Source organism: Ornithodoros turicata, chromosome 2, assembly GCF_037126465.1.
Source record: "Ornithodoros turicata isolate Travis chromosome 2, ASM3712646v1, whole genome shotgun sequence".
Classification (NCBI taxonomy): Eukaryota; Metazoa; Arthropoda; class Arachnida; order Ixodida; family Argasidae; genus Ornithodoros; species Ornithodoros turicata.
This window is the reverse complement of record NC_088202.1, coordinates 23,469,045-23,481,418: the sequence shown is the minus strand read 5'-3', so window position 1 is coordinate 23,481,418 and position 12,374 is coordinate 23,469,045. Positions and strand designations below refer to the sequence as shown.

Genomic DNA, 12,374 nt, shown 5'->3' with positions numbered 1-12,374 from the left:
GAGAACACAGACTTGGAGACCTTGTCTGTGTTGTCGTTTATTCTCACCCAGTCTCGGGTTTTTAAGTTATATATCTGAGATTGGTTTTGTTTACTGCCGCTGAGGTCTTTGTGTACGGTAACTAGAGCAGATTTACGCGTTAGGTAACGTGTATCAGCCTTTTTGTGTGGCGGATAAATTCAACCACCTGGGGTTCATGTTGACGTGGCGCCGGAAATATCCGACACACAGATCTGGAAGTAACGTTTATCCTCCACATTGTGACCGTCCTCGGTAGGGATCGAACCCGCGAACGGATGCCGGCACGAGGAAGTTCTTCATGCACAAGTCCTGATGTATGTGGAGCTTGTCCACAGGATCACATGCATGGACGCCATTTCATCTACAACCACAGCGCCTAGATGTAACACGTACAGCACAACAGACGGATATATACTGTTAATATCCCCGGGTATTTTTTGGCGTTTTGTCGCCAGCTACGAGTGACGAATTGACGGAATTTATTTATTATTATTTCCGTGTTGGCACCGCGAAGCAAGTGTGGCTACGAGCGGCGAACAGATGCGGCCAGATGCAGAGAGGACAGCAGGAAGGAGTGGCGGGACAGGGGGTTAGTATGCGTCCTGGGCCGACTTCAGGGAGAACTGCGCCGACATTCGTCTTGAAAGTCTTCGCAAAACCCGGGGAAAGCGTCAGACAGCACAGCCGGTGGTAGGATTCGAACCCACCATCTCCCAGTCTTCAGCACGACTTTAGCTACCACCGCCAACTTGCAGGACGCCTTAACCCGCTCAGCCATGCTGCTTGGTCTTTCCCATCTTAGATTGTGGCAAACAAAAACTGCTGCACAGCCTTAGGTTCACGATGCCTCACAAAGGACCCCTTTTGCGTTACTGTATACACGAGCAAGTGTGCATTCTTCCCAATGTTTGTGGATTTGTATTTAAAAAAAAAGTTAGCCTCAAAGAATGAGAAAGAGAACAGAAAAAGAAATAACTATTTTATGACGAGCCTTCTCGCTCACCGAGCGTGTACTCGTGCTCTCTACAAAGATGTGCTATTAGTGACAAAGAAGAGCGCGCTGTAACGAACAGATAAATTCTACATTCAATGTTTCCGGGATGTTTTACGCATGTGGGTTTAAGACGCGTTTCAACACTACCAACAGGACACTGCACACCTGCGATGGAACAGAAGTGCACTGCACCGTTTGCAACTTGTAACATCGTTAAGAATCAAGAAGCATGCATTTGCCTTCATCCTTTGGTGTGGAACGATCATGAGAGCCAGTGCGAACTACGTAAGTATTGTTTTAATTCGACAATATACTGGATGACTCAGCGCAACATCGCAAAAGGGGCTTTCTCTCCTACATAAATAATTCATCCCTGGTATCGCAGGCAAAACTCTGGAGTGGCAGCATTTCAAAGTGGTTTATTGAACAGGTCCCACTTTGAATGTGGAACCAATATCGTGATGGCGCCACTTGAAGTGGAACGAGTGCAATAGACCCAGTGGTCCCCTCTGCTGAATGGTCCCGCATCCGGCCACTTAGCAGCTGAGACCAATGAGTGCATGACAGAAAATAATGCGCAGAAATGCACATATTGTTCATGTAAATGCTGTTTACTCTAATAAAAGCATACACTGGGCAGAAAGAAATAATCAATATATCTCTACATGTACGTGCTACGTAGTATACATGTGATCACTCACTGTGTCTAGACATGGCATGTGTCTGTGTTGACTGTTCGATGCACACATGGACCACAGGGAGCGTAGCATTTTGTTGACCGCCTCACATCTTGTAATTTCTCAGAGAAGATGACACATGACACCCCTGTTCTCCATGCAAGTCGCGACATGTACGCGCTTCCTCTTCAACATACGTTCGGAAAATTTATATTCTTCTTATCCTGTTTCTCTTCGAGTTCCTCGTTTCTAAAATGAAACACCTAATTAATATTAATCAAAACATCACGGCCCTCACTTTTACCTGCTAACATCAGAACAAGCACTACGTGCAGTCCGTTTTGCGTTTCATCGTCCTCATAGCGTCAAAGCTCTTCCGGGATATCGACAATGTGTTCCACGTGAATCATTCTCATTGCATTGTCTTAGCACGCGCACGAAAACACGCGCAAATACCGCACAGGAGATACACGATCCCTGCCGCGGCAACCGCAGACAAAACCAACTTGCTCCAACGCTGTTTCCAAGTTGTCACCCCAACTGACAGTTTCGCCCTCTCGCCGTTTTAATTATTGCATCTGCATTGCATCGTCCTCTGCAGTTACCTTTTCTTCGTTTTTTTTCTTATTTCTTCTAATTATTTAGCTTAGTTTTTATCATTCTTAAAGTGTGTCTTTTGACATTTTGGTGGTACTTTATATCTTATGATGATATTCACCTTCAGGTGAGAATATGTGCACGAATTGAAGTTACAGCATATATTTTATCCCAGACGCCCGCACCTGGATAAAAAGCGACAAAAAGAGAAAATCCATGCGCTAAAATAGATCAAAGTAATAGATCAAACAAAACCAGAGAGGTATGTGGAAAGAGTGGAGAAGGTGAAGCCGGGAAGCTGCACGGCTTCGTATCTCAAGTGGGCTAATTGACCTCCAGATGAAACTTCTGGAACCATATGAGGCCGGAATGGCACCACTGATTTCACCAAAGTGGAACCAACCACCCACCATTTGGGAATCCAGCTAGGACCCTCCACATTCAACGGGAATCATTCTGGGACCAGTCCAGATTTTCGCCCGGGACTTGTTTGTACCTAACACAGTAAATCCCAAACATCGAACGAAAGAACGAACAATTCGCGTGACAGTGTCCATTGTGTGTAAAGATGCACAAAATCTCACTTTGTGTGCTACACCGTGTCCACATATCTGTGTTTCCAATTCGTACTCTGAGTGAAATGTTACAGAACTCTTTTTTTGTTGTTGTTGATTATACCAGCTGCTCTCCTTTTCAAGTGAGGCTAAAAAAATGGCGCTCATTTTTGCCTGCACCAAGACTACAAGAGCGCAATGTTAGTACAGTACACAGTGAAACCTCCCATAACGAACACCCCTCTAAGACGGACACTCCCTTACTGCAGACAGCTGGGTTTTCCCCGGAAAGCTTAAATGGTTTTATTTCAAAACCTCTCGTGTAGGGACACCTCCCTTCAGCGGAAAAGAATCCTGGGTCCCAGCCTTGAACTCGAACCATAACGATCATTATCGTTACTTTTGGGACCGGCGTGCTCCAAACGTCACGCGACCGCATTGAGAACCGTTTCTGGCAGGCCGACAAGTGAAGGCTGAGATTCATCCTCGCGCGATAGCTAGTGACGAATCAACGGCGGGGCGATGCATTTCACGCGCGTTACTGGATAACGACAAGTACAAGATTTGAGCCCTGGCTCCGTGGGTGTCCGTAGTAGATAGGTTTCATTGCATTTACTGCAAGGCAGCAAGCGACGTTATTTTTTATGTGCTTATCTAGTGTTACTGTTGCATTCCATATCTAGAAACTGAATTTTACTACAGTAAAGATGCGCAACAGGGTGTCTTGATGTATCCAAATGACCTTGCCGAAGCCACATTGCAAAACTAATTAAGGTTATCAGGCGCTGGTTAACGAGGGTTCAAAATGTAATATCGAAGTATACCTCGTTTTATGTGATCAAGAATGGATTCATACTGGTTCGTACTAATGTTGCAGCAAAGGTGACCTTGCAGACACTGTTGTGTTGATGTGTTTGCATCATCGTGTTTCCGTGTCACGTCGTGACGGTTACGTGTTTTAGGACGGCTAAGCTGGAGTACGATCTTCAACTTATCGTTATGCCATATCGCCGTGGTGGTGCTGAAGGTAAAAGGGCTCACAGAGGTGTGCAACGTCACGACTGACGTCCTGGGCATAGCGCGTGTTAAATGCATCCCTGCGGCCCGTGGTGGTGGTGGTGGTGATGGTGAAAGGGCTCGCCGTTGTCGGCCTCACAGATGTGGGCAATGGCACGGCTGACGCCCTGGGGGGAAGTGCGTCCTGGGCCGATTTCTAAGGGTACTCTGCCGACATATGTCTGAAAGCCTCTGAGGAAAACCCAGGAAAAACTCCAGACAACACAGCCGGCACCGGGATTCGAACCCGGGTACCTCCCAGTCACTACGTGACATGGCCAGCACTCTAACCACTGAGCCGCGGGATCTGGTAAATTACTTCGGCCCGTGATTCGCCACGGGCTCTACCAAATCGGCTTTGAAGCCCATGAACTTTAAATATATAACGATGACAACAACAACAACTTATTGTGATATTATGAATAGGAAGTTTCAGCGCCAGGGGCGATGCTCTACCCCATTGCTGGTGGTGATGCGTGGAAGGAAATAATGAGCCCCTTCACAGGAACGATCGAAGTCCTGTGGTATCCAGGAATGTGAAGAGAGCTAGGGCAGAGCGTTGGTGGGCTGGATGTGGCCAGGGCAGCAATATTGTGAGAGAGAGTGGGCGAGAGTGCAGAATAACGATGACGGTCGCTATGTTTGCTATGTACACGCTGTTTGCTGCCATACTCTTCGTCTCGCACGCCTTTTGCGCAAAGCGTTCGAACACAACGTTATGCTCGATAACGGTGGCACTTACAATATGTGATATGTTTGTTTCCCGCAGTCACAATTCGATATATTGCAACATTTCAAGTGGCTACGTCACAGCTCACAACTTATTCCACCTTGAGCTGCGATCACGAAGAGGACATTGAAAAGGCTGTAAGTGTGCAGCACATTCACATTCTTACAAGAGCAGAAACGCACAATGATGCGGACATCTGGGGGTCTACTACTCCGACCTCGATGCATAGATGTCATGTTCAGCGCGGTTTATAGTGATAGAACACTGGAGGGTATTATAGTCCACTAATCTGTTTCAGTAACAACTTAGGAAATAATATTAGTAATTTATTTAATTTGTCAGCATGTTGCACCGCTTTTTAAGCTTTAACGCATCGATGGGAGGGAGGGGGGCAAATAGACTTAGGTTTATTATGAAAGGGAATATGGGAGGGAGTCACCTTTGACGAGTTCATATGTCAGAAGTGAAGTGATTATTGAATATCAGGCAAGAAATGTAAAAACATGAGGCAAGTGCGACGCCATGAACAGCTATGTACTAACTACGAATTGTGTGGTTCTGTAGTATGATGTACAAAACTATGGTGGTAGATGACGGTATTATTGAAGTGTGGCGTACATACCTAGGCACAAAACGGACTGCTTTTTCAGACGTAGAAAACACGTAACTGAAATATGATATTCTGCGATGACACAATAGACCTCTCCGTGTTTACAAACAAATGACGTCAGACGGTACAACAGCGGCACCAACTTGGTACACAGGAACTACTATAGCAAAATAGGTCATCAGGAAGCCAAGTATAAATATAGTTTTTAATATGGTAAGGTTTTATGCAAATTCCTTACATATTATTAGTTGTATGGCCTTGTGCTCATTCTATCTGTAGCCCTATGTTTTCGATAGTCCTTTCTAAAGATGGCTACCAGGCTTTTCTATCTTCAGGAACCTGAAGTGCACGTGGTGTCTCTATACGAAGCAAGCGCGATCTAAGTCGTAATAACAAACCACATTCCGCACAGGATTACGATATTGACATTCGAGACGATGCAACCAACCCTTGGGTGGAGCCTTCTTGTCTTTCCGCGGTGGACTGGGACCGCGAATAAAGACACTAAAGCGACTACAGTGCCCTAGAAGATGTAGTGGAAAATGCGCCGCCCTCTCCGTGAGACTGCTGAGGCGGATGCCGCTATGGGGCGCTCTTGTAGCCCCCTCGAGCAGAAACCTACGCAGTGGTTATGCGGAGTCGCCGACTTATTCGCCAGCGCGTTATTATTATTGGTGTTTGAAGCGCTGGGCTTCGTTTGTACTTTCGTTCTTTCACGAAGCTTTTGTCACGTGACAAATGAGAGCAAACACAAGAGTTGCTGTAAAAAAGGCTCTTTTCTGATCGTTCGTATAGAACCGCACGAGTTTGCCCTTCAGTTGCTTCAGTGCTCATACAGAATGAATAAAAAAAAGGCACATTAAAAATGCAAGCGTCGAATTGGACACACATAACGTCAAACCAAAAATGCATTACTGGTACTTAAAGGAACTGTAAAGTGAAATTTGACACCCCTGTTTCTGTGTGCGACCTGGTAGTGTTTGCCTGTGTGATGCCGCACACAGCGCCTAAGCACTCAAAGCGCGTTAATTATTACACAGCATAAATTAGAAAAATTAAATCGGAAGGTAGGTTGCGCCCCGCAACAGCTAAAAAAGTCAGGACTGTCATGAACACCAGCGCATCATTCAGTGGGCGATACAAGTTACTCACTTTCATTCACCCACCAGGCTCTTTCTTTTTGTAGCAGGATGTTATAGATTACTGTTTTCTTCTCTCCCTCTCCCTAGCCAATCTATTTCCGAACACCAAATGCTATGCCTTGCAATTATTTGATTCCAAATACAAGAGCTACAAAACTTTCCCATAATCTTATGAAAACGACAATCGCCTTAAGCCTTCAGTGATCATTCAGAGGGTGCTAACCCTCTTCTGTCTGTTTGGTCATTTTATTTTGGGCCTTCTGATTGTTCGGTGTCCTGATTTTTCCACCTATTGGCTTTCGGCGTTATAACATTGGCGTTCCTCTACATCGTTTGTACTGAGCAGAGCGTTTAACACGCCGAGCTCAGCATTACCATTCACAACAGATTTTGCAAGGCTATAAAAGCTAAGGCAGGAAACAGTTATTAAAAACTGCTTCCTGCCACCGGTTGCTCTACCAAACCTTCCGACGGCTTTCGTCTTTGTGCGCAAAATGAAGGGAAGCTTCTGTTCGTTCTCCGAACGATAACCCGCGTAGCCAGTCTTGCAGCCCAATGCGTAGCAATGGGTGTCTGTTTTCTTCTTTTCCATCGCGCACCAGTTCACATAAGCACCGCCAAAGAAAGCAGAAGTTCCACTTATTATTTCAATATCACTTATCAACAGCATCATATTATTTCAATTTCACTATTTCGCAAAAAAAAAAAAAAAAAGGATGTGTCGTTTCAAGTCACCAAAGCATCACGCAAATACGGTAGAAACACTGCAGAAGTCAACAACCCTTCCAAGTTTCTCCTCGCGAATTCGACCGCAGCGCCAGCGAAGCCAGCAGCGGTCGTCCGCACGTTCTTCCACATCTATCGAGCTGTAATCGGCCCCACCCTTTCCACTACTAATCTTCTAGAGCACTGTAAAAGCAACTGACAACGTGACCTCATTTGTGTGTACCACTAATGCAAAGAAGCCACCCGCGACCTTCGTGAAGGAATACAGCATTGCGAAACAGCGGTTTCCTTATGTCTACCAACGACATAATTGCGTCACCGTGTCGTTTCTTCGGTAGAGGTTTATTCACAGTACCACAAGTCTATTTGGTCTGGTCAATGGTATGGTTTGTATACAATGCGTGCACAGAAGTATCGAATTTCGTATGTTTGTTTCTCGTTCCAGATGTTCATGCTGTATGGTAGTCGTCACTTGCTGGCTTCTAAAGCGATCAGCTGCACGTAAGTCAATCATTTTACGGCGGCTAAACAAAACTGTACAAATGAACTGCTTAATGAATGTTGAAATATCACGTTGCAAAGATAAACGGGAAGAGAAGCCGTCATGGTGGCCCACGAATATGCAGCGGGCTCGAGACCATGCAGCGAATGACTATTCACACTTTTGCAATCGTCGTATCTCGAGCGTTAATTAACATTAACACCATTGACCCTGTTACATATTAATATCAACGTGAATTAATTCAAATATGTAGTTTCCACTAATGTGCAACATTAAACAGTAGTAATAGTAAGGAACACATAACATCGATCTCCATAGAGAACAATGACATCACTTTCGGCATTATCAATGACACATTGCAAAACGCGTTCCCTGTCTTGGAATGGTCCCAGTCTATACACAGGCAATTTCGATATACTATTTCATTTTAAAATCAACGACTTCTCCGGAGATATTAGGTGGCACAAAATATTAAAAAGTTTTAACAATACTGATAACTCCCGACTTGAGTTTGGGTGCACGAAGCAATGAATGCGAATCAAACGCAAATTAGTTTTCAATGTCTATAGATCGACTGATCTCATACAAGACATTATAAGAGGTGAAAAACACTGTCTCGAAATAGTGACCGCCCGCCTTTTGCACGGTTGGACTGCCGACCGAGGCGGGGACAAGTGTAATTCGGCGCAGTGAAGTTTAGTAACTATTAGGTCTGGCAATGCCACAAACCAGTCAAATTTGCCTCGCCAAGAATGAAAACAGAAAGAAAATTGTCATGCGCGCGTTAAAAGTGGAGGAAAAGACAACTGACGAGAATTTCAGAGTGGATACTATCTTACACGGGCACAGTTGTTCCTTCGTTGGTTTTCCAGAGACACGTATGAGGTGCAGCTAACATTCAGGAGGCCTGTAGGAGATCCAGTTGTGAGAAGAATACTCCTCTGTCAGTACCAAGAAAAGGACGCATGCTTCTTCCCGCCGGGCCTTAGGATACAACGTGGATCTGCCACTGGTAACCTCGTTCATATTTTTCTGCAGCACATTGTTTCACTGGTGGCCTTCGTTGGGTGCGTTAAGTAGGCCCCTCTCTTTTGGGGCACTCAGATCGGGAGCATGAGGCACCTGGAGCGCCCACTAAACAGCGAAAAGTAACTTTGGAGCGCTACACTGCTCGCTCGCTGATGCCGCTTGCTGTTGTCTGCTGGTACAGTGCACAGACGGAGGACACCTTGGCTTAGTTTAAACCCATAGCAACGCAGCAACGTTGGGAGAGACGATGGCGGTTGTGAATAGTTTTCTTTGTAACAGCAAGTGAAGTGTGAAAGATGGAAGTTTGTAACAGACGGCATTACCGCTGTTTTCTGATGTGATGACTGTATGGGGTAAAGATGACTGCATTAAAGCACTGCATTTCCCGCGAGTAACAGCGGATATCTGAGGGCAAAAAGTTGTCCACTAATAGAACAGCATGATAACAGTTATAAAGATATTACTATTTCTCGAGATGGGAGCATTGGGTAACATAATCAGTCCGCATTTTGCTTCCGAGCCCACACTTGGAATGTAATCCTGCCGCCGCTCCACAGCAAGTACGTCACGGAAAATCTGCTTGTCTGCTGCTTGTCTTTCAATCTTGTCAGCTCGTCTTATAATTTATTCGCTTCTCCTGTGTGACTTGCGGCGCTACGAAATCGCGATCCAAAATAAAGTACTTGAAAAACTGAAATGGTTGGCGAGGTGAGTGGTGTCCTGAACGAGGGGGCTGTTCTCGAACACCAAGACTATGCACGAGCCATGTCTGGTTGTGTGTTTGCAGATGTCGGTGCACAGCGGAAGGTCCAGTTGTTCGGACATATCACTTAGGAAAATTGTGTTCTTGGCCAGTGAAAGGTCCACGTTGAAGTTTCCGACGAGAAGCGTGTGCGTGCGGTAAGGCGCGAGTACATACATGATAAAGTCGCGGACGCGTTCCGGCGCGCAGCGAGTCGATAAGTAGCACAGCCACCACGAGCCCTGTGGGAAGCTGCACGGCACAAATTTTTCCGTCGTCGTATCTAGGAAGGGTGACGTCAAGTGTAGTAGGCAGTGCTCCGGCACGCAGGTAAATGACAAGTCCGGCCGCTCGGTGCGACGCGCCCCGCAGCACTGAAGCCGTCAACTTGTATCGGTCCCTCCGTCTTCATCCACATCTCGGAAAGACACAGGAGTGATGTCTTACGGAGGACATCGTCGAGTACAACGTCTTCTTCGTAGAGCTGTATGGACCGTACATTTAGGACTGCGAGTGTCAACGAGTGAGGCTTGTCTAGTTCTTCCACGCACTGCGTAGTGATGTTGTGTAGGCGGTGTTCTTGGCAATCGATGGAATTCGTCCGCAAAAGTTCTGTCGATATTCGCCCTTCCGTGATAGAATTTGAAGCTATTGCCAGCTCACTCAGTTATCTCACTTTCCGTTGATAGCGATTGTAAACTGGTGAGATTCCCCTCCTTATTCCCAGCCCTGAGCGCACATGCGATAAGAGTTTTGTGCGGACATGCGAATGCCGACGGCGCCGACGTGATTTCGGGAAAGCCTTCACTAAAATTGTACACGCTGTAAAATTGCACAAATAACATAACTCACGTGTCTTTCCCGGCTGTCTTCGTCGTTTTCGTTCACGCCGCTTCTGTGATAGTATCTTACCCATGTCGTCGAACTCTTCTTGTGCGAACATGCGAATGCCGACGACTCCGACGCGATCGCGGGAAAGTCTCCACTATACAGCTGAAGCTGTAAAACAAGCTGGACTCCACACATTCCCAAATATAGCGGAACTACTGGGGGTTTATAAATAAGTAAGTAGCGAATAAGTCAAATCGGATCAATCGTAAGTCAAAAATACCGCTTGACCTACGTATTTCAGACATCGTCAGCTTATGGGGTCCAGCGTCGAGCTATGGCAGAGCTAGAAGACATTATTTTAGAGTATTTTAAGAGCTTCCCAGTTGTTATCTCCAATTACAGTTTCACGATAACCATTACAGTGCACCTGGACGACATGTGTGAAACATCCCTCAAGGGATTCGCATTCAACTTCCCAAACCACTACAGCTGCGCTAGGAGGGAAGATGGCTCTTACGCCCTGAAATGTACGGATCCATACAGGACAGTAACGAAGGCGCCGCTCAAGAACCTTCACGTCGATCTTTGTGTTGGTATGTTGACAACTGATATTTGATACAATTGATATTTGACAACCATGTTCACGAGCGACGCCACAGTGGTCTCTCTGTGGATTGCTTTTGCCCACATGAGGGTTCTTGACACGAGCCGAAATTTCAGCACACGGCACACCGCGTTTAACGGCTCTCGCAGACCACGAGGCGTCGAAGGTAGTTGTCAATTCACCTTGAGATCAGTAGGCAGACAAGCTACCAACTTATCCACCGAAGTCTGTTCGAACCGTGCCGCACAAAAACGTGCAAGTTTGCCTATAGTTACCGTTTTGATACAGTCATTGCATTATCGTTACAGTTCTTGGCTGCCGGCTTAAACATAAAAATAAAAATAAACGAGAATGAAAGTTTCAAGTTTTCGCAATACGCAGAGGCAACATATCCTTCTTTTCTTTTTTTAGTGAGCGTTAGTTGGATATTTCTTCGTTCTCTGCAAACTTTATCATTCCCAAAGTAAAATCAAGGCAATTCTAGTGTATGCAACTTCATTAATATGTCGCGTTCATGCGGAGTGCCGAAGGTCAGACCCTGGTGCTTTCTATGCAACAACGTTCTCACTCATCATTGGCCTGACTTCCGATTGGCCAGTGGGCTTCACCAATTCTACATCATGTCATCGAGCATTTTAGAATCCAAGAGGAGTTTCTACCAGCAGCCTTATTACAATTGTTAACAATTTACCATGCTCACAATTGTGTTTTCACGAGTGCGCCCCATGAGGCTTCATCGTCTACAAGGAACACCAAACGCCTATGTGAGCACAAGGAGATACGTGGTGGTCTCGTTTTGGTTTGATGTATGGTTCTGCTGTACGTTTAAAGGAGCGGCGAAAGGCGCCCCTCCTACACCACCCTAAATATTTCCTTTGTGGGAGCGCCGGGATCTACGACAAATACCACATGTTCCTTGCACAATAAAGAGGATAAGAGCTGAACTGTAGAGAGTGCAATGAGTTTTTGATGTGCACACACTCAAAAAAAAAAAAAAAAAAACACGCCGCCGTTCCGGGACCCTGTAAGAGAATATCGCGGCTACCACGCGACAGAATATATCGAACAACGTCCCCCGATTTCGAGCCCCTAAGAGATGGCTGGTTTTCGGCACCTTTTTGTAATATAAATTTTGCCGTGGTAAAACATCCTCGAGCGAAAGCATGTCGCATTGTGGTTCTAATAGCCCGTTTGATAAATTACACCGGGCTTTTCCTCTCTTTGCCTTTTAGAGTGACAGTTGCATCCGTTTCGGGCGATTTGGAAACTTTAGTGTCATTTTATTCCTTATGGACTGCTGAACACGCCATCGAAAACACACCAAATAGTGGCGTTGTCCGGCTGTTATTCGATGGAATACACGACAAGAGCAGACGACGGATGTTGTTGTGTTCCACTAATTCCTCTCTCAAAAAGTGTGGAAGCGTATTTATCTAAGAACCAATCAGGGCGCGGCCTCCAGAATCTGGACCGGGACGCTTTTGATCCACCGTCGTCTGCAAGCTATGCAAGGCATTTGGATGTCAACATGTCCGACGCGAGCGAATGTTACCTGTCGT

At 45.8% G+C, this 12,374-nt stretch overlaps 1 protein-coding gene across 1 annotated transcript in view; it reads left to right on the top strand.

Annotated features, from left to right (window-relative positions):
- The window catches only part of LOC135385237 (glycoprotein antigen BM86-like), a 152,062-nt gene that overhangs the window by 86,526 nt on the left and 53,162 nt on the right, over window positions 1-12,374 (top strand). The window contains exons 14-18 of the mRNA XM_064614439.1: window positions 1,169-1,300; window positions 4,669-4,766; window positions 7,553-7,608; window positions 8,482-8,621; window positions 10,634-10,804. Coding sequence (XP_064470509.1) covers window positions 1,169-1,300; window positions 4,669-4,766; window positions 7,553-7,608; window positions 8,482-8,621; window positions 10,634-10,804 — 597 coding nt within the window. The remainder of the gene's footprint in view (window positions 1-1,168; window positions 1,301-4,668; window positions 4,767-7,552; window positions 7,609-8,481; window positions 8,622-10,633; window positions 10,805-12,374) is intronic.